This window comes from Bos indicus, chromosome 3 (assembly GCF_029378745.1).
Source record: "Bos indicus isolate NIAB-ARS_2022 breed Sahiwal x Tharparkar chromosome 3, NIAB-ARS_B.indTharparkar_mat_pri_1.0, whole genome shotgun sequence".
Lineage (NCBI taxonomy): Eukaryota > Metazoa > Chordata > Mammalia > Artiodactyla > Bovidae > Bos > Bos indicus.
In genome coordinates this window covers 104,895,084-104,915,647 of record NC_091762.1, presented here as the reverse complement: position 1 = coordinate 104,915,647, position 20,564 = coordinate 104,895,084, and the positions used below count along the sequence as shown (strand labels likewise).

At 53.5% G+C, this 20,564-nt stretch overlaps 1 protein-coding gene across 5 annotated transcripts in view; it reads right to left on the bottom strand.

Moving 5' to 3' along the window:
• Positions 1 to 20,564, bottom strand: part of HIVEP3 (HIVEP zinc finger 3) — a 565,279-nt gene that overhangs the window by 14,269 nt on the left and 530,446 nt on the right. For all 5 annotated transcript variants that reach the window (XM_070786744.1, XM_070786743.1, XM_070786747.1 and 2 more), the window contains one exon: positions 3,748 to 3,923. In XM_070786744.1, the coding sequence (XP_070642845.1) occupies positions 3,748 to 3,923 (176 nt within the window). The remainder of the gene's footprint in view (positions 1 to 3,747; positions 3,924 to 20,564) is intronic.

The window sequence follows — 20,564 nt, the reverse complement described above, 5'->3', positions numbered from 1 at the left end:
GCGGATGAACAAACGCATGTAGAGTGGCAGCAGAGCGTGCCTGGCAGAGAGCAGATGCCACTGCGTGGAACCTCCCTCCTTCCCATTCTGTGTGTCCCCCCTGCCCCAACAGTCAGTGTTCATGGAGCACCCGGGAGACTCTGCCACAGCCACGCACTGGTTGTGGAGGAGAGAGAGATGCTGAGATGATGGCTGAGATGTAAATGCCTCCACCAGTCTGTCTGGGCTCAGCAATCCCAGGAGAGGGCACCAGGCAGCCCCTGGACACCAGCTTCTCCTCTGCCCCTGCCCCGGAGGCTGCAGGGAGGAGCTGGGAGTCTGAGTGGCTGCTGGGATAGGCCATGGGGACATAGGGGCGGATGTGCAGCCCTGAGTGTTACCCAGCACCCTCCCTGAGTGTCCCCTCTGTATGCCTGCCTGCTCCTCTGTGAATTGAGGGAGGTGAACCAAATGGCTGCAGGTGTCTTTTTTTGGCCTGGACACCATTTCCTTGTCAAGGGTCAGAGCCTCAGCTTTCCAAGCAGAGTTCACAGCTTTTCACATCATCCCAGCCCCCTCACCCCAAACCTGACCATCCTGGAATGAAGGAGGAAAGGCAAGCGGATGGAAATGATGGGCATCTGGAACACAGGTGGATCCTCCACCAAGAGCATAAGCTGAAAACCGTGTCTACCCCATTCGGCTTTGGGCTTTGACCAACCACCCTCCCTCAGCCCCTGAGGGCTGCTCCAAACTGCCAGCTCTGTCCGCAGGCGATCGGCGCAAGGGCCTGTACCCACCACAGCCCTTCTGCTGGCCTCGGGGAACCTTCTCAGAAGAGGACACAGGACCCCAGACCTCCATAGGGACATCCCAGTGGGCCTTCCCCGGCCTCACTCACTGAGACAAGCCGGTGCTAGCACCCAGGACCGGAGCTGCTGTCACAACGTCTGACACAGAGACGGAGACACAGACAGGCGGACAGAGACGGACAGGAAGGCTCCCTAGCCGGTGCAGCCAGGTAGTGGCGACGGAGGGCCCTGAAGACCACCGGGCCCAGCTTCATTTCTCATGCAGCCTGGCGAGTCTGAGCCCAAGGACAAGGGGAGGGAGGAGACGGAGGCAGCTGGACGGAGGCAGGAGCCCTGAGAGGAGGGTAGCTCCTTTGGTATCTGGGCTGATGGCTGAAGGGTCTGAGGAGTCAAGGGAGCTTCAGTGTCTCATGGCTTCCCTCACTCTCCTGCCTCATGCAGAGAGAGCCAAAGTGAGCTGGCTCTGCTTCCATCTGTCACCGCCCATACTAGCCCCTTTCTACCTCCCAGAGTTTGAGATTCCACTATCTCAGATGCACTCACTGCTCTGGCTCTGGAAGGTTTTTGTCTTTCAGAAGGGTCTAGGAGCCTTGGCAGAGAGCTCAGCACATGCCCCATCACAGGGTGAGAGGAAATCCTCCTGGGCGGGGCCGTCAGGGCTCCACCCCCAGGTTTCATCCCAGGCTCCGCCCCCTGGGCACTCAGAGGGCCCACTGACATTCCATGCAGGTTGTGTGCTCTGGACCCTCCAGGGCTCAGGGGGACCCAGGAAGGGACTGCAGATAGCTCAGCTATGTGGCTTCCAATGCAGGAATCTCCTGGAAAAGGGGTGTTCTTGCCAGGGACCCAGACCTCTTTCAGACTTGGCAGAAAAAGACCAGGCCTTTGCTCTCAATAAAGCCAGAGAGAATTGAATAGAGATTGCTCTGGGAGACTGCTCTGGCTGGGGACTTGGCTCAATGGATCTTTCCAGTCTCACATAGAGGATGATGGCTCCCCGAGATGGTAGGCAGCTCTGTGTGGCCCTGGGCTGGGTGGGGGTGGGGGTGTGGTGGAGGGGGCACTCTCAGGACTGGGCTCGTCACGCTGAGAACAGAATGGTGTGGTCCGCTGGACAGCCTGGGAGTTGGGCCAGCAGTGATCCACTCTGGAGGCCACCTGATTTTGCCAGTCCGTCCAGACAAGGGGAAGAGAGGAAGGTGGTGGGGGTTATGCCCCAGAGGCAGGGGTCCTAGCTGATAGTTACAGCTCCAGCTTTAACAGTCATTTCTGGCTTGGGCAGGGGCGGGGGGACTCATTTTCTTTCCCTTCATGGTGGGGCTTGGACAAACAGCTTTTGGCATTCAGAGTCAAAGACCATTATCTGAATTGTTGGTCAATGGCTATCCAATTGTTGAATCTCCACCTCTCTCCTCCAGAAAGTCCCAACTGGCCCCCTAAGGCCAGAGGAAGTGGGGCTGAAGGGGGTGTGTGGGGCACGGAGCCCACGACTAGGACCGAGGCCTGCTAGGCGAGCTGTCCTGCACATGGCTGGGCTGCAGGCCAGTTGGTCCTCTCTGGGCCCTCTGGACTGTTGTTGATGAGACACCAAGAAAGAAGAGGGTCAGGGCAAGGAAGGAGGATGGTCGCCTGTATTCGAACCAAAACCTTGGCGGAAAAGTTCGAGTTCCACTTGGGAATGATGGCGCCGAGGACAGAGGAGGACAGGCTAATGGGGTCAGCAGATCAGAGATGAGCACCCAGTCAGAGAGGGGGCCGTGAGCAAGGGGGTGAGATAAACTGACCCCCAACCTAGCACTGACAGAATGGAAGGGATCAGGAGGAGGAAGAAGGAAGACTCAAAGTCCGGAGGGGCCTCCTCAAAGCCACCCAGCCTCTCTCTCTGGGAGCAGCTATACCCACAAAAGGAAGGCTAATGGGCACCAAAGCCGAACCTGCTCTCAAGTTGCATCCACTGAAAAGCCACGTGGCCCTGGAGGGGGCTGTTGTGGAGGCCCCCAACTTGCCCGAAGGGGAAGGCAGGACCCTCGTGCCCAAATCCTGAGCCAGGAATCTGCCAAACACAAGAGGCTGAAGCCACCAGGGTTACTGAGAGCCCAGGCCTCCCTCTGAGGCACCTTGGTCTACTCGGCTACCAGGAAAGAAGAAGTGGGTCACGATGCCTTTCCTGCCCTGTAGGAGCAGCCCGTGGGAGGATAGAGAAACACTCTGTCCAAGCCTCGCAGACTCAGCCTCACTGGTTCACGCCTGGGTCCTGGGTGGCTGCAGCAGCCATGGCTGCCCTCATCATCCAACACAGCCCTCTGGATTCATACCCTCACTGGCCAGTCTGCCTTCTTCTCACAGGTGACTGCCAGAGCCTGAGCTGACCCTGAGGTGCTGCGTGGCCAGGGCAGAATGACAGGGCTGCCAGTCAAGGTGAGGGGAGAGCCGGGCCCAGTGCTGAGGGCTGTGGAGAAGCTGGGTGGAGCGGGAACACAGTCTGAGTGGTGAGGCGAGGTGGAGGCAAAGTCTGGCATGAGAAGTGACCATGCAAGTGTGTTAAGTGGCTCAGGGTGGAATGGATTTCCAAACTCAAGAGTGGCAGTGACCAGTGTGGATGCTGGAACTCATCAGGTCGGTGGATAAAGGGCTAAGGAGACATGCAAAAGGAAGCAGGGTGATGAGATCAAATACAAAACCAGGAGCTGTGCGCTGGAGTGCCACTGCCTGGCCGTGGTGGGAATCGCATAGGTGGAGGGTGGACGGGGCCAGTGTGAGATCTAAGAGGACAGGCTGGGCAGCCGACGGTGCCACTGCCCCGTCTGCAGTGGGCTGCTCTGTAACTGGGGAGCCCGGAAATCAGGGCTGCTCAGGCCCCAGGCAGAGAGGTCCAGGCCTCGGGCTCTGTGCTGGAGCTCCCAGAGGGGAGCTCCCTGCAGCGGGCAGGGCCAGCGCTCCGCTGACCGTCTCTTACCTTTGGTTTTAAAAGCAAAGTGACAGTGCTTGCACACATAGGGCCGGACGTCAGTGTGGGTGCGGATGTGTTTCTTCAGCATGCTGGGCTTCTTGCAGCGAATTCCACACTCCTCACAAACATATTTCCCTCGGCCGCGGCCTCGCACATATACATACTCTTCGTTTGATTTGTACCTATGAGCAACAGGCGTCATGGTAAAGGAACAAAACAGGAGGAGAGGAGGCAGGTTCCCACCTCAGAAGATGCACGCGCTTCCTGGCCACATCCAGCTCTTAGGGGCGGGGGGAGAGGGGGACGCGGAGCAGAGACAGCCAGGGGTGGGGAATCCGCCTGGAGCTCTGCACCTGCCCTGACCTCAGACGGGTGCGGGGGGTGCACCCCCTCCTCTCCCTCAGAGGCAACAGGCCCTGGTGCTCCGGGCCGGGAGGGAAGCCACAGGGGCACAGAGGGTCTCTGGCCCAGATCCAGCCTCAGCACCAGCTTCTGCTTCCAAAGAGCAGCCGCTCTGGGCCACCGTGCAACAAAGAGACTAAAAGAGATGACAGCCACAGCTCCGGCAGCCACCACTGAGCCATGCTCACCCTGTGCCGGACACCTGCCCACATTCAGTCACAACCTCCATGGAGAGCCCGAGGCTCCCACAGCTAGAAAGGGACAGAACTTCTGAATCTGCCTGCCCCAGAGCCTGTCCATCCCCCACGAGGGGCGACCAGCACCGAAACAGTCCGCTCGCAGGCCTGCCAGACGCGCACGTGACGGGAGAGCGGAGGGCACTTTATTTCCCGGTCCTCAGAGTCAAGACACCCGGGGCCCGAAGCTCTCTCCCCAGTATTTTCCGTCTTGAGCCAAGCGGGAAGCTCTCAGGACCCAGATTCCAGCCACCAGGTCTCTCTCCAGGGATCACCTGGGGTCCTAGCAGGAAGTACTGACAGCTTGCGGGTGCCTCCTGGGGTGGCTGGCCTGCCTGCTTGGGCCTCAGGGCCACTGCGCTCTTGGCCGTGAATCAGAATGCTCTTATTTCCACTTAGAAGGAACCCATGAGTCCCACAAGCTCACTCGATACCGTCCTTGTCAGAACGCCACGTTGGCCTAACACTGTAGATGTGCGTGTGAGTGTCTTGGCAGGGATGGGAAGGCTGCGGCAGGGCCCATGGAGGGAATCCTGGCATAATTCCAGGAGAAGAGCTTTCTGACTGTGAGACCCAGGGTCCGAGGGCATAGGCGCCTTAGGAGAGGTGTGGCTTTCTCAGCCTGCAGAGTGTGCCTCCTATGCCAAGCAGGAGGCCTGCCTATGCCCACACTCACCTGTACATCTCCCTCCCACCCAGCCTCTGGGTGGGGCTTCAGAGAGGCAGGGAGGGGACTTGGAGTAGGGGAAGGTGAGGAAGTGACAGCAGCTGGGACTCAGTCCTGTTCCACTGGGACCATCAGCTCACAGCTGAGAGGATGTCACCAGGATGGGCCTGCAGGAGGGGTCTCTGAGGGAGGGAGCCGGCAGGCAGAGGCACAGTGTTCACCAGCGCTCACGCTCAGATGCACGCACACACCACACCACTTCCACACTGCCCTGCTCGGAGGTTCCATGACAGCCTCTCCCCTCTCACTTCCAACCACGATGGAGCCTATGGGTCCCCTATCTTTCACCCCTTCCCACCCAGGCCTACAGATGCTCCAATTTCTACCACATGTGTGCTTCCCTCTGTACATAAGACAGCTCGGAGGCAGGCAGACAGTCCGTCGACCTTGGCTACTCTCAGCCCCTTCATTCTCCCTCAATAGCGAGTTTAAACCACAGGTGGGTGCCCAAGTGGAGACACACAGGTACACAGAGAAAGGACTCTGCTCGATCCCCCGAGGGTGGTGCTGTGACTTGGGGGGTGGGGTGAGAAGGCAGGTACACAACCCCAGACACCACTTTGTCACACTGCATGGAAAGTGCACAGCCTGCTGGGACACAGCCTTGGGTTGGGAGAGGCTAGAGAGGATGCTGAGAGATGGAGGCAAGAAGGGAGGACCCCAGGCAGGGACTCCAGCCGCACAGGCATGAGTGTTAAGATGCCTGGAGAGTTTGTGGGCAGAGCAGACTGGATCACCATCAGCCTTGAATGCCATGGAGACTTGGTTAAAGTTGTCTTAAAGGTAAACATAAAGTCTCAACAGAAGATACTTCCTTGGTGCCATGGGGAATGGTCTGCAAGAGGAGAAACAGTCTGGGTTCAAGACACACGTGTTGTACGACAGGGATTCGAAGCCTTCTGGATGTAGAATCTACAAATCCTGGTGGCTGTCTGGATGATACAGGGGGCACCAGGCAGGAGGAACAAAGATTTCAACTTAGCTAGTTCAGGTGGTACCAGCCACGGCTTAGAGAGAAATGGTACCGGAGTCTAGTCCTTAATTACTGAATGTGAGATGCTCATGAGAGAATTGAAGGAATGTCCACACACAACCAGAATTCCATGGGACTCAGGATGGGACTTGCAGCTTTGTGAGGAGGCAGGTGACTACTCAAGAGAGTATGAAAACAGAAAAAGGATAGTGAGAGGGCCCAGGAAGCACCCAAAGGTAAGGGTGGGTAGAAGGATGGTGCCAAAAGCCACCCCCAAGCAGAGAGATCCTGATAAGGAACCAGGAGAGAATGTGATTGGGGAGCCACAGAAAAGAGGTGAGAGGAGGAGGCAGTCAGGTGATGGAGAGCAGGGGAAGGGTGGCCCCTGGGCTCCCAGGACTTGGAGAGGGCAGTTCTGGTTGGCCAGCCTGGAGCCTCTGACTTCTCTGCTCCTCAAAGGCCAGTACTGGGGTTGTGCAGCTTGGTGGTTCCCAAAGGACCAAGTCCAGGGACAGGTGTGGGGCAGCTGTCCGGTGTCGGCTGGGCCCTCCTCCCCTTCCCAGCCCAGGCTCAGTCCCTCCAGTCTGTGCTGGAGGTTGGATGGCCCCTTATAGGGGTCTCCCTATAAGATCCCACCCCTTCCCCTGCAGCTTCAGGCCTCCACCTTTGGACACATCCCACCACTGTGCGCGCGGGCTCAGTCCTCTTGGTACCAAGCAACAGCAGCCCCCGCCCGCCAGACCTCAGCTGGCTCCAGCGACCACTCCATCTGCTTCCCTTCTCAGCCCAAGTCTGGAAAGGGCCGTCCTGCTGGCAGTCACGTCTCCTCGCCACCCCAGCCCAGCTCCCCTGCTGACTGTTCCTGTCAATGTCACGGGCTGCTAAATCTGAGTGACAGTGGTTTTACCCTGTCAGCCCCGTTGCCTACCATCTGGAGATACCTGCTGGCTTGGTGACCGGGTCTCCTCGGCAAGTTCCTTCTCTGCACCCCCACCCTCCCTGCGGGTACCAACCTGCACGCTTCTCCCCTCACACCTGCCTCCAGGTGAGCTCCTCCACACACACCTGACTTTCCCCCTGGATGCTGAAGACTCCTCTTGTCTCTCCAGCTCTGACCGCTCTGCTGTACATCCAGCTGCCCTCTTGGCGTCTTCCCGGTGGTCTTCAGGCACCTTGCAACCCACGTTCCCAGAATCCTGTTTCCATGCCCCCCACCTGTACCACTGCCTCCTGGGTCCCCGCGTCAGTAAATGGCATGCACACCTGGTGGTGGCCAGACCAGCATCCCTGGTGCCTCCACATCCTTCAGTCTTGTCGGTCAGTCCATCACCACGGCCCGTCAACACCACATGCGACATGTGTTCCAGGGAGGCCCACCTCCGGGCGGCCACAGGGCAGACCATCCTCTCTCCTACCCTGCTGTCTTCACAAGACAGCCAGAGGGGACTCTCCCCAAATACCGCCCATCTGGCCGCTCCTCACAGCCCAAGGGCCCACTCAAATGCTCCTCCCACTGCGCTCTGGTAAAGCCCTGCCCCTCACTCAGCGGGTGCTGAAGGCCCCGGGGCACCTCCTGGTCCAGCTACCCCTCCAGCTCTTCCCTTCACGGCACTTCTCCGCCAACCACACCGAATGTCATCCCGTGCCTCTGAGTCCCTTTCCTCTGGTCTTCCACCTCCCCCTGCACTCCCTCCCCCGACCCCCGCCAGCCACCGCGGGCTACAGTCTGTCTGTCTCCTTCAGGGCTCTGCCAATGGGTCCCTTCCTTCAGAGCCCTCTCTCACACACCCGTGGGCCTGGGGGTCCCACCCACTCCTCCTTCACGGCACCTGTCGAGCTGTGTGTACTGTCGTGGCCTCTCACAGGGTGGTCCCTGTTAGCCCCATGGAGGGGGGACACGTCTGCCTCATCCACTGGTGCATCCCCCGGGCCTAGCACAGTGCCTGATGCCCTGCAAGTGCTCGGTAGGCATTGCTGGACAGACGGGAGCCAAGCCAGGGCCTTCTTTCCTCATGTCTGCTAGAGACCCTCAGCCAAGATGCTCTCACGAGTCCCTGAGCACAAGTTCAGCCTGACACTGTGGGCTCCCCACGGACGCGGCACACAGCCAGTCCCTCCCAACCACGGTGGACTGGCTGCCAGAACGCTCCCCACTTTCTGGTAGGAACCTCTCTGTGCATGGAGAGGTCAGCATGAGAGCTGGATCTGAGTCCTGGCTCCTGTGTGAACGTGCTGAGCAACCTTGGAAAAATCACTTCCCTTCCAGCGAAAACAGTCAAACTTTGCCCTTAGGTGTACCAGTCACTGCCACAGGCTTGAGGTCATTCAGCCCTCCCACCAGCTCTTGGCCACTGTTCCCATTTTATACAAATGTGAACCAAGGCCCAGGGAGTTCAAGTGATGTGGACAAGATCACACCACCAGCGACTTTTCCACTTTGTCCCCCTGCCCCTGCACAGACGCTGCCTGGATGCTTTTAGGTGATGCTGACCAAGGTTTCCTTAGCACCTTCCTTCTCTGGGGTGCCCAGGGGCCTGTAGGACTGCAGACAGAGAAGAACACTGCTCTTCTGCAGCCCTCCTGAAAGGCTGCCAGCGCTGGGTGGGACTGAGGGTGTTGACAGCTGCAGAGAAATGCCCTGCAAAGAGCCAGGGAAGGAAGCCAGAAATGCATGGTGCGGCGCCCAGGGGCATGGTCCTGCTTCCCAGGTCTGCTGGCCCCTCCACCCTCCAGCTGAGGCAGCCCTTCAGCCGCAGAGGAAGTGCCCTCCCGGCCCCCTACCTGTGCCTAGCCTGGGTACAGCTGACTCACGGCTGTCTGAGCCCCACCACCTGCCTGTCTTTTGCTGCTCTGACGAGCCAGGGATGTCAGCCAGTCTGGAAAATGCTTGGTTTTGTCTTAAAAAAAAAAAAAAAAGCTGTTTCTGTGGATTCCGAAATGTCTTAGAGAGACCTTGAGCTTGACTGCCTGAGGCCCAGGGCTGTGAGGGCCTGAGGTCACTACTCAGCACCAGGGGTCCCGAACCCTCGCCTGGAAGCAGCTTCCCTGTTCCACTGCCCTGGGTCAGGAGGGGAGTGAGGCTCCCAGGAGGGGAGTGGAGCTGCCAGAATCTTCTGGGTCTGTTTTCATTCTTATGCTGCAGCTCTGAGACTCACGGATTCAAAGGAAAAGAAGGAGAATCTTGCACAATCCCTTCATCACGGGAGTCTTATTATTTTCATCTGACAGAGAAGGAAACAGAAATAGAGAGGTTGTGTGTCTTGCCCAAAGCCACAAAGGCAGCTCGAAAGTGGTGAAGCAGGAACCGGAACCCAGCTCTGACCCCAGTGCTCTTACAGATGACGCAGTCTGACCCCCTGCCTTCAGCAGCTTCCCCTCCAGTCCTGCCACTGGAGATGCTGAGCTGCCTGACTCTGACCATTCAGCACGTGACCCCTTGGGTAGTGGCTCCAGCCTTTTTGTAGGCATTTCTGAAACCTGAAGTTTTGCCCAAGCACTTGGGAACTCAGCGCACAGCTCTGAAAGGAGATGGCATATCCCTCTGCTCTGGATTCCAGAAGAGGGGATGCAGTGGAAATTAAATGGCATCTCAGGCAGGGTGATAGGTGAACTGTTGTTCTTGGACCCTGCATAAGATGAAGACTCAGCAGTGAAGCTGCCCTGTGAGGTAGTGAGCGGCCTGCCACTAGTGCTGTTCACCCAGAAGCCAGGCCGGGAGGCCCTGGAGCAAGAGAATGAGTGGTTATGGCAGCTCAGAGACAGAGGGGCAAGAATACTGGACTGGGTTGCCATTCCCTACTCCAGGGAATCTTCCTGACCCAGGGATCAAACCTGGGTCATATGCATTACACGCAGATTCGTCACTGTCTAAGCCACCAGGGAAGCCCTGTTTATCCTCTAAATTTATCCAATAAACAGAAATACTGCTTCCTGACCAAACAGGGGGCTCAGGGCCCTAGAAGGGAGGGAGCGTGTTGGGGAGGAGCGGTGAGCTGGCCACACCCGCTGAGTGAAACAGAGGAGGTACAAGGAGGAGGGAGAGGTTGAGAGCTAGAAGGCAGGGCACAGTCTCTCTAAAGGGGGAGTGGCTACACCTTTCCAGCCAAGTGTTGTTATGAGGCTGTCAGATCTTCCGGGTTTTCAAGAAAACCACCAATCCAGATTTAAAATAATAATAATATTAGCATACCCTTAGATAGCTCCTACTTGGTACCAAACACTATTTTAAATGCTTTGCATACCTTTCCTCATTTAAACCACAAGGTAGCCCCGTGACACAGGGAATTTAATCATCCTCCTATATACATAAGAAAATGGAGTCACAGAGAGGCTCAGTAACCTGCCTGAGGTCACAGACAGTAGGTTCACAGAATCAGAATTTGAACTAAGGTCACATGTTGCTATGAAATTTTAAGACTTAAAAATCTCCTCTTTAAAAAAAAACAGTTTCAGGCAAGCAAAATAGGAGAGGCAGATTTAGCTCAGAGCTAAACTTGTGGCTCAAAGTAAATTCCCCAAGGTCATGTGGCTAGTAGATACCTGTCTTGACCTTTAAACCCATGACTTCTCTTTCCACCAAGCTTCATTTTTCTCTTGAATGAGGGGGATAAACTCAATGACCTTGGTGTGACCTTCCTAATTTGAGCTCTGAGGAGGCTGTTCTGAATGTATATTATTGATGTTTTCATATATTGTTAATATTTTATTCTAAAAATTCTCAACTCTCCTCCAGATTTGGATATTTTAAAGTCTTGTCAAAATTCTGATTGTATTATGATCTTGTAGCCAAATATGCTTTCCCCCAGGGGCACACAGCCTGGGTATGATCATGCAAAAGGAGAGGGAGATGCGACCAGAAATGTGCTCACTGTTCCTCTGAGAAGACCCATGTTTGCGGGCAGCCTGTGTCCCATGAAGTGAGGCTCAGGGTTGGTTCCCGGCGGTCACTGGCCCCCCGGAGGTCCGGCCACAGTGAGCCCACCAGCTCATTTGCAGTGACTCGTTGCTCTCTGGGTGAGGCTCAGAAAGGAAGGGATGTCTGTGGAAAGAGGAGCAAGTGCCAGGTGGCACTGACCTGTGTATCTGCTAAAAATATTCTGTTGCCAAGAGGTTGGGAACACACCCTTTGGTGACAAGTATACTGGGGAAGCTGAGCTGTGGGTCATGGGGCAAGTTCACACCGGGTTCGGGGCACATTACGGACTCTCATTTTGTCAGGGTTCTGCAGAAATCATGTCACATCACTACATCTGGGGTGGTTGTTGTTTAGTTGCTTAGTCATGTCTGACTCTTCTGCGACCCCATGGACTATGAACTGCCAGGCTCCTCTGTCCATGGGGTTTCCCAGACAAGAACACTGGAGTGGGTTGTCATTTCCTTCTCCAGGGATTGATTGAGGGTCTCCTGTATTGGCAGGCGGATTCTTTACCACTGAGCCAGTAGGGGTGGGGGGCATTTAATGCGGGGTCCAGGGACAGACCTGCTGTGCCAAGAATTCCTTGGCACATGTGTAATACAAGCCTAGGCTCAGAGCCTGACAGAGCAGGGTCTATTTTAAGCAGTATTCTGTGTATTTACTCAATAATACTTACAAAGGCCTGGTCTGAGCCTGGCCCAGAAAAGCAAAGCTAAATAAGACTCTGACCTTGGTCTCCAGAATGAATAACAGGTACTTAAAAGATGGTAAAATAAAGACAGAGAACCTGTAACACAGACAACTCACAAAGTACCATGGAGGATCGGGTGGGTCTTAGGTGGCTTTTGGGGGTGAATCGGGTCTGACTGGGGAGACTCCTGTTTTGGGAGTCCCCATCTGGTGCAGGGTTGGGGATGGAGTGGGCTGGGAGGCCCGGAAGCTGGGGGATGGTGGTGTAATTGTATGGAGCCCAAGATGGGGCAGAGGCAAGGGCGAGAGGAAAGAGGACACAGATTCCAGGAGTCGAGGCTGCCTGACAGAGACAGGAGGGGAGGCAGGTCAAGAAGCCTGCTTTACACTTTTCAGAAGCACTCCCACCACGGAGGCCAGCCCGTGTCTATTTTGCAGGCTTGCATCTGTGCCATTTGGGCTGTTTTCTCAATTTTTCTGGTGTGATTTGTCATTCTAGGGGGACAACAGTAAACAGCATCAGCTGCCCTGAAGACAGCAGCTCAGGGGTCTGACACACAGCACTCAGGTCTAAAAAGAGGAGGTGGCTTTTATTCTAAAGGAATCAATACGATGACTTGAGACGCTGTGCAATGAATGACTGAGTGCAGAAGCCTAAGAACCACCGAGCAGGCACCCAGCCTGGGCTGAAACCAGCTCAGGCCCAAAGAATGCAGCCAAGGCCCTGTTTCCGACCAGACAGTGACATTAGGGAGGGAGGCAGGATGCCAGAAACTGGGCCTGTTGTGTTCAGAGAAGTGAAACTACCAACAAGGGGTGCACTTCTTAAAGGTGCCCATTTACATGGGGGTGCCCCAGCCTTTAGCAGGCCCTGACTTGCAGGGCCTTTCACGCTGTGCTCAGGATTTATGGAAGGGGAGGCTGAGCAGCAGGGTTCTGGGTCCCCATGTCCCTCATTGCATTGAGCTGTTTTTCAGAATAGGAATCTATTTGTAAAAAAGAGTTCTGTGAATTTAAAATCAATTTGAAAATCACTGTTAAAGCACATTCATGCTGGGAAGGACCTAAAAACCTTCAACTTCCTGGGTGGGAGGGGCCTCGTGCACCCTCTGATGAGGTCATTCTTAGGGCAGCCCATCCACACCCCTCCTTGGGCGCGTCCACCTCTGGCACCTGGGGTCTCATGGTGTCCCAGGCAGCACCTTCCACTCTGGGCAGAGCTCCCCTTAACTAAGCTAAAGTTGACCTTCTGTAGTCCGAGCACAGTTCAGTGCAAGCCCTCTTGCACATGAGGGTCCCTAAAGGATGCTGCTCTAGCCAAGATTCCTCTGCTCCAGGCCTCAAACAGATGTGCTCAAGATGGATTCCAGATTCCTCCCCAGACCTTCCCAACCCCTCCAGGTTGTCCCTCTTAAGATGGGATGGCCCAGAGCACCCAGAGGCCCCCTGTTGTGACTGGAGCCAGTCCAGCCTGATGCAGGACTATGGTTGGCTGGTTCTCCCAGCTTCACTTCCTTGTTCCCCAGACAGGAAACAGGTCAAGAATGGGGAAGTGACCAGATCCTGGAGACTGGACGCATGTTTTACTCTTTACTAAAAAGCACAAAAAGAACGTCAGCCAGGATCAGAGGTGTTTTTTTTTGTTAGGGAAAAAGAAACAGCTAGCATTTGTGGAGTGTTTACTCTCTGATAGGCATGTATTATAGGAATTATAATCAAGCCTTGGCATGATTCTATACGGCAATTCTATATGGCAAGAAGCAGGGATGGAAGCTGGCTTAGACAAACCTCAGGGGCTGGTACAGAAGCCTGGCCTGTGTCAGAGGGGATGGTGACAGTGTTCTCTTACAGCCGTGCTCTGGAAGCAGCCCCTGAGGCTGGCATGCAAGGGCGAGTTGAGGGGAGCCTGACCAAGGCCATCTGTGATAGCAGCTGATGAAATATGTGTAGACATTGGGTGCCTGATCAATGCCTACAGGCCAATGGCTATGAGGCGCCATGCCACCATGCTCTGGGGAACCTCAGGGTTTCCTCAATGCTCAGAGATTCGTATGCCTCAAGATGCAAATAAGAAAAGGCTGTGAACTACATCAGATTCCCACAATGAATGTCAGGTGTCTCTATGCTGGGGAATAGCTGTGAGGCAATGACAGCAAATTGCCAACATCTGCTGGATCATGGAAAAAGCAAGAGAGTTCCAGAAAAACATCTATTTCTGCTTTATTGACTATGCCAAAGCCTTTGACTGTGTGGATCACAATAAACTGTGGAAAATTCTGAAAGAGATGGGAATACCAGAGCCCCTGACCTGCATCTTGAGAAACCTGTATGCAGGTCAGGAAGCAACAGTTAGAATTGGACATGGAACAACAGACTGGTTCCAAATAGGAAAAGGAGTATGTCAAGGCTGTATATTGTCACCCTGCTTATTTAAGGGTATACCCTGCATCCCATGATGCACAGTACATCATGAGAAACATTGGGCTGGAAGAAGCACAAGCTGGAATCAATATTGCCAGGAGAAATAGCAATAACTTCAGATACGCAGATGACACCACCCTTATGGCAGAAAGTGAAGAGGAACTAAAAAGCCTCTTGATGAAAGTGAAAGAGGAGAGTGAAAAAGTTGGCTTAAAGCTCAGCATTCAGAAAACTAAGATCATGGCATCTGGTCCCATCACTTCATGGGAAATAGATGGGGAAACAGTGGAAACATGTCAGACTTTATTTTGGGGGGCTCCAAAATCACTGCAGATGGTGATTGCAGCCATGAAATTAAAAGACACTTACTCTTTGGAAGGAAAGTTATGACCAACCTAGATAGTATATTCAAAAGCAGAGACATTACTTTGCCAACAAAGGTCCATCTAGTCAAAGCTATGGTTTTTCCAGTACTCATGTATGGATGTGAGAGTTGGACTGTGAAGAAAGCTGAGCACCGAAGAATTGATGCTTTTGAACTGTGGTGTTGGAGAAGACTCTTGAGAGTCCCTTGGACTGCAAGGAGATCCAACCAGTCCATGCTGAAGGAGATCTGTCCTGGGTGTTCTTTGGAAGGACTGATGCTGAGGCTGAAACTCCAATACTTTGGCTACCTCATACGAAGAGCTGACTCATTGGAAAAGACTCTGATATTGGGAGGGATTGGGGGCAGGAGGAGAAGGGGTCGACAGAGGATGAGATGGCTGGATGGCATCACTGACTCGATGGACATGAGTTTGAGTGAACTCCAGGAGTTGGTGATGGACAGGGAGGCCTGGTGTGCTGTGATTCATGGGATTGCAGAGTTGGACATGACTGAGAGACTGAACTGAACTGAACTGAACTGAATGACAGCAAGGCTTTCCCAAATATTTGAAGGCAGCAGGGTAGCTACTGCAACCCATCAGACCCCTTTTCAAGAAGGGGCCAGCTGGCATTACCAGCTGCTTCAACCTGCAGAGCACACAAGGGGGCTGTGTATTTGGGCCCCAGACTTACAGACTCAAATCTTACAGGGGAAGAGAAGAGAGTTCCATTCTAGTTGTCCCATGATGGCAGGCACCTTCTTGGCTCTTGTTCTGAGCAGATCTGCTCTCTACCAGCTGGGAGTAGAGGAGAAACCAGGCTCATAGAAATTTGTCCACAAATTCCTCGGGTCACAAGTACAATTAATGCAGTCTCCTGGGAGGTGGTTCAGTCCACAGGCAAAACCAAGACAGGCAGGAAGGACTGGGTTCATTTTAAAATAGAATATTCCAACCCCAGAGCTACAAACTTGGAGCAAAGCAAGCTTGGGTGGTAGTGAGCCCCCCACCATGGATAGTGTAAGCACAGACTAAAAGTCAGGTTTTGGGAAAAATAGATTCCTATGGTAGAGAGGCTGGATTTGAGGTGGGCCTAGTTGGAATCTAAATGGCCAGTATCCAACCTGGAGTTCCAGCCTCAAACAGCCTGCAGGGGGATAAGGTGAGAAAACAGGAAGGAAGGATGTGGTCATGGCTCAGAGGGTGAAAGGACCTGTCTGAGGTTGCACAGCTACAGTGTGGTGAAGTTGGGATCCACTTGCTTTGTTTGGGATGCTGCAGAGTGCAGTGGTTAGGCATGGGTTGGGGGGTTGGTAGGGTCAGACTGCTGGGGTTCAAATCCTGCCTCATTGCCACCAGCTGTGTGGCCCTGAGCATGTTCCTGCCCCATGGCAGGGTTGGTGCTGACGACTCAGAGCAGCTCGCTGTGGCTGTGGTATGGCTTTATTATTATACCTCTTGGCTGAACCCTTAGCTGAGTGATCCTGGGCAGGTTACTTAACCTCTCTGTGCCTCAGTTGCTTCATCTGTAAAATGAAGATCCTGTACTGTTTCTTGACTTGGGGGTAACTGGACATAATTTGTATAATTATACAAAATTATACATCATTTTGTCATAACTCATAGACTGTACTTTTATGACTTGGATTGCTTTTGTGTGTTTGCTGCTGCTAAGTCGCTTCAGTTGTGTCCGACTCTGTGCGACCCCATAGACGGCAGCCCACCAGGCTCCCCCGTCCCTGGGATTCTCCAGGCAAGAACATTGGAGTGGGTTGCCATTTCCTTCTTCAGTGCATGAAAGCGAAAAGTGAAAGTGAAGTCTCTCAGTCGTGTCCGACTCTTTGTGACCCCATGGACTGCAGCCCACCAGGCTCCTCCATCCATGGGATTTTCCAGGCAGGAGCACTGGAGTGGGTGCCATTGCCTTCTCATTTGTGTGTATGGTCTGTTTCAGTTTTTTAAATTATTGAAAGTAACAATGTATACTCACAGGGTTATTGTGAGGTTAACTTTGTTAGTCTAGGTTATGTGCTTTGAACTGTGCTTAGCACATAGCAGGGGATCAATCTGTATCTGATCTGCTGTCTAGCGCTCTGCATTGAGAGCACTCATCACAGTTAGGTTTAATTTTCAACAATATGAGGAGGGACTTCCCTGGTGGTGCAGTGCTTAAGACTCTGTGCTGCCAATGCAGGGGGCCTGGGTTCGACCTCTGGTCAGAAAACTAAGATCTCACATGCTGTGTGGTACGGACAAAAGATTAAAATAACGTAAGGAAAACAAATGTCCCCAATTTTGATAGACTGTGAAGCATAGAGATGTCCTTCCCTCCCAACTCAAAGGGGAAGCCATGGTTTGAGGCTAAGATGCCAGTGGAATGTCCATCCCTGGCATATACTGACCAGCTCATACAGGAAGCGGTAGGGCTGAAGCTCCATCATCCCCTCCTCCACCCCAGCCACAGGCAAATTTACAAAGGAATTCAGAACATGCTGATGAGGATGCTGAAGCCCTTGGAAGCCCTCTGCGACTATAGGCAAGAGGATGATGGTGAGGACCAAATTCCAGTGATGAAGATGGAATTGCTGACTCCGAACATGAAGCATTCCAGTATCCATACTTGGATACTGAATACATGGCTGAAGGCAGCATTTGTTCCTCCTACAACACATGATCCGCCAGACAGGGAGTTTGTACCACATACTCTAGCAGTCCATGTGAGACAGCTTTTGAAATCAATGTGAAATGGAAATCAATGTGATGAAAGATCAAGACCCAATAAAGAAAATGCAGGGTCAATAAAAGCCTCAGTGAAGTTAACCAAACTGTCAGATTTATATCAGGATGATAGAGGTGCAAGATGGTGAACAGATTTAGAAGAAATTCTGAGTTTAAGAATAAAGAGATTTGAGTTTTTGCACTTGAAAACCAGAAAACAAGGCTTCCCTGGAGGCCTGGCAGACTGGACCATGTGAGCTTTAGGTTTACAGGTAGCCTTTCAACAACCTGTCACCTTAAATGACTGACCGAAGCTGCAGCCAAATGAGGGTCCTCACCACTGGAGGATGGGGCTGGGGTCACGGCACATCCACAAGCAGGAATGGTCCCTGGACAGCTTGAGCTCCTGCTGGCTGATCACATCTCATCTTCTCTTTGGTTAAAAGCTTTGAATGCGTTGGAGAGTTCTTAGCATGATAGAAGGGACGGGCACTGCATAGAGGGAGGCAGGGTGAGAGATGTGGCTGCTGAAAGCTTCCAGAGCTCATACATTTAGTTCAGACTGTTGCCACCACTAGCTCGGTTATCCTTCAGAAATGCCATGTCTATGAAAACTTGTCAGGTCTCATCTGCCTCCAGTTCAGTGAACCTGGCCATGATCAGGCACTGGACGTGAAAAAGCAAACCCAGAGAACGAACGTGAGGTGCTGGCCGCCAGGGACACGGCTCTTTTGGAATCATCTAATGTAAAGGGGAAGTAGACGCTTCTGAACCTCCCTGAAGACATTTTTCAAGGACTGGGAGTTACACCCCAAGCACACAATGGGCCATCTCCTTGAGGCCTTCCTCATGTTCCACTCTCCTCGGCCCCGCGCAGCCCTCACCTTTTGGAGCTGGTGTCCTCACTTCTGTTCATTCCACTGCTCACCCTGGGGATGCAAGTCTCAAAAGATTACAGCTTCTGACACGGCCTCCAAAGAGTCTTCTTTATGAGAGGGGAGAGGATACCTCCCCCTGCCAATTCCATCCTTCACCACGGGCCCTGGGGCAGCACCGCACCAGCAGCACCATCACCATCACCATCATCTCTATCCACAAACACTCAGTGGGGTCCACTCAGGGCCTGGCCAGGGGCACGTGGAGGGGCAGGAACAGGATTCAACTGGGATTTGCCATGCAGGTGACTGAGAATCAGAAGATGCAGAAAGCAGGGTCCCCAGTTAGTGGCAGGGGGCTGTGAAGGGAAGAACCCAGGATCTGGAGCCACAGAGGTTTGAATTTGAATTGTAGCTCTGTTCCTCACTACCCAAGTGACCATGGTCAAGTTCCTTCGCCTCTCTGGGCCTCAACCCCCTCATCTGGAGAATGGTTGTATGTGTGTGTGTGTGTGTGTGTGTGTATAACTATATATATATATATATATATATATATATATATATATATATATATACACTATTCATCAAGGGGTGACGGAATTAGAAATTATATTTGTGAAGGGTTTAGTGCTGAGTTCTGTACCTGGGGCACAGCAAGCCTTCAATAGGCCACGGCTGCTATTATTGCAGAGAGGGTGGGAGAGGTTGATGGGAGGGTAGGCGGGTGCAAGGGAAGGACAGGATGGCGAGGGGACTGTTGGAGTGGACAGGGCTCAGTCCAGGGGGCCATGTGCTGCATTTCAATCAGTGGTCACCAGAGATCAGTAAGTTGCCTGAGGTCCCCCCTCAAATTCACACAGGCATTAACAGCAGAGGGCTTCCCAGGTGGCTCAGTGATAAAGAATCTGCCTGCCAAGCTGGAGACTCAGGAGACAGAGGTTCGATCTCTGGGTTTGGATAATCCCCCAAAGAAGGAAATGGCAATCCACTCCAGTATTCTTGCCTGGGAAATCCCACAAACAGAGGAACCTGGCAGACTTCAGTTCATGGGGTGGCAAAGAGCTGGACATGGCTGAGTGACTAACATTGACAGCAGAGCCAGGACCATGTTGGCCAGAGACTCCCGTCTCCAAAGTGGGGCTGGTGCTGACGGGACTGGGTGTGACCTCCTCAGAAAGGGCTGCTCCATCCCAATGAGTCCACACCTCCCTGCACCAGTAGAGAACTGAGTCAGTGCACAGCCTCTCCTGGAGGCCTGAGGACAGCCCTCTAGCACACTGGCCCTGGAACATCACTTACATCTGCCGTTCACACCACGTGAAGTGCCTTCCAGAGCAACCGTCGGCAAGAAGGCAACCCTGTGATCAGAACGACACCCAGATGAGATGTAGAATCAGCTCAGAGCGGCTGGATGAGAACAGAGCCTGCTAAGGTTTCCCACAGCTCTCCTCAGTGTTTGCTGAGATTGGAGGCAGGTACCGCACGTGTCCTCCAGCCTTCTGGCTTCACAACAGCCTGGGAGGCAGAGATGGCTGTCTGTGCTCCAGAGACGGAGAAACTGAGCCCAGAGACGCGCAAAGACCTGCCCTCAGCCACACAGCTAGTGAGTGGCACCACAGCATGCCAAAGATCATTCTCATCAGCCCACTGCCTACATTTTAAAGTTTACAGTTGTGAACTGTAAGTGCATTTTATGAAAAGGATTTCCCCTGCCTGTGGGCTCTAAGGCTGGCCATGAGGGGGAACATGCATTTGTCTGAACCAAACAGAAAATAATGCAAGTCAAGATAAGGTGAGACAATGGGTCTGGGGGGCTGCGGAAGAAGAGGCAATGTATGGCAGGCAGCAGCAGGGTGGGGAAAGGTCTGGGAGACTCCATGGAACAGGGCCATTTGACCCGAGCTCTGAGGACAGTCCACTGTGGGGATATGGAGCTAAAGAAGAGGAGAGGTTCCTCCAGGTGGAGGGAACATCAAGATAAAGAGCAGAGGCAGAGAAGCCTGGGATGTCTGGAAGCTTGGACTGGGGCACCTAGGGAAGTGGTCTGGGGCCTAATCAAACACGGGGTGCTCTGGAGGGGACTGGGGAGCCAGTCAGGGTTCTTTCTGAGCCAGGCTTTCCGGCCAATTGTCTAATGGAGTTATAGGAATAACAGGGGATTTAAAAATAGCCCCAGTGCATGGAGTGTCTATAAAATTTATAGTTAATTTTTCATTTATGCGTTCCCATTTTTAAAAAAGGGATGAATAATATGGCCTTTTCCATTTAATGGAAAAGCGACAGAGGTCCTTCCCCGCCCCCACTGACACCTGTGACCCCATGACCCCATCACAGGCCCCTCCATGGCTTACTCATCTCCCACTCACTGCAACTCCTGTCCCTCTCCAGCCTCGCCAGCACCACAAGCCTCTAGCCTTGGGCCAGTTTGTCCATCTGGAAAAATCTTCCCTCCTCCACCCTCTGCCTTTGCTACCTGCCCCTCATCCTCAGCTCACTGCTGC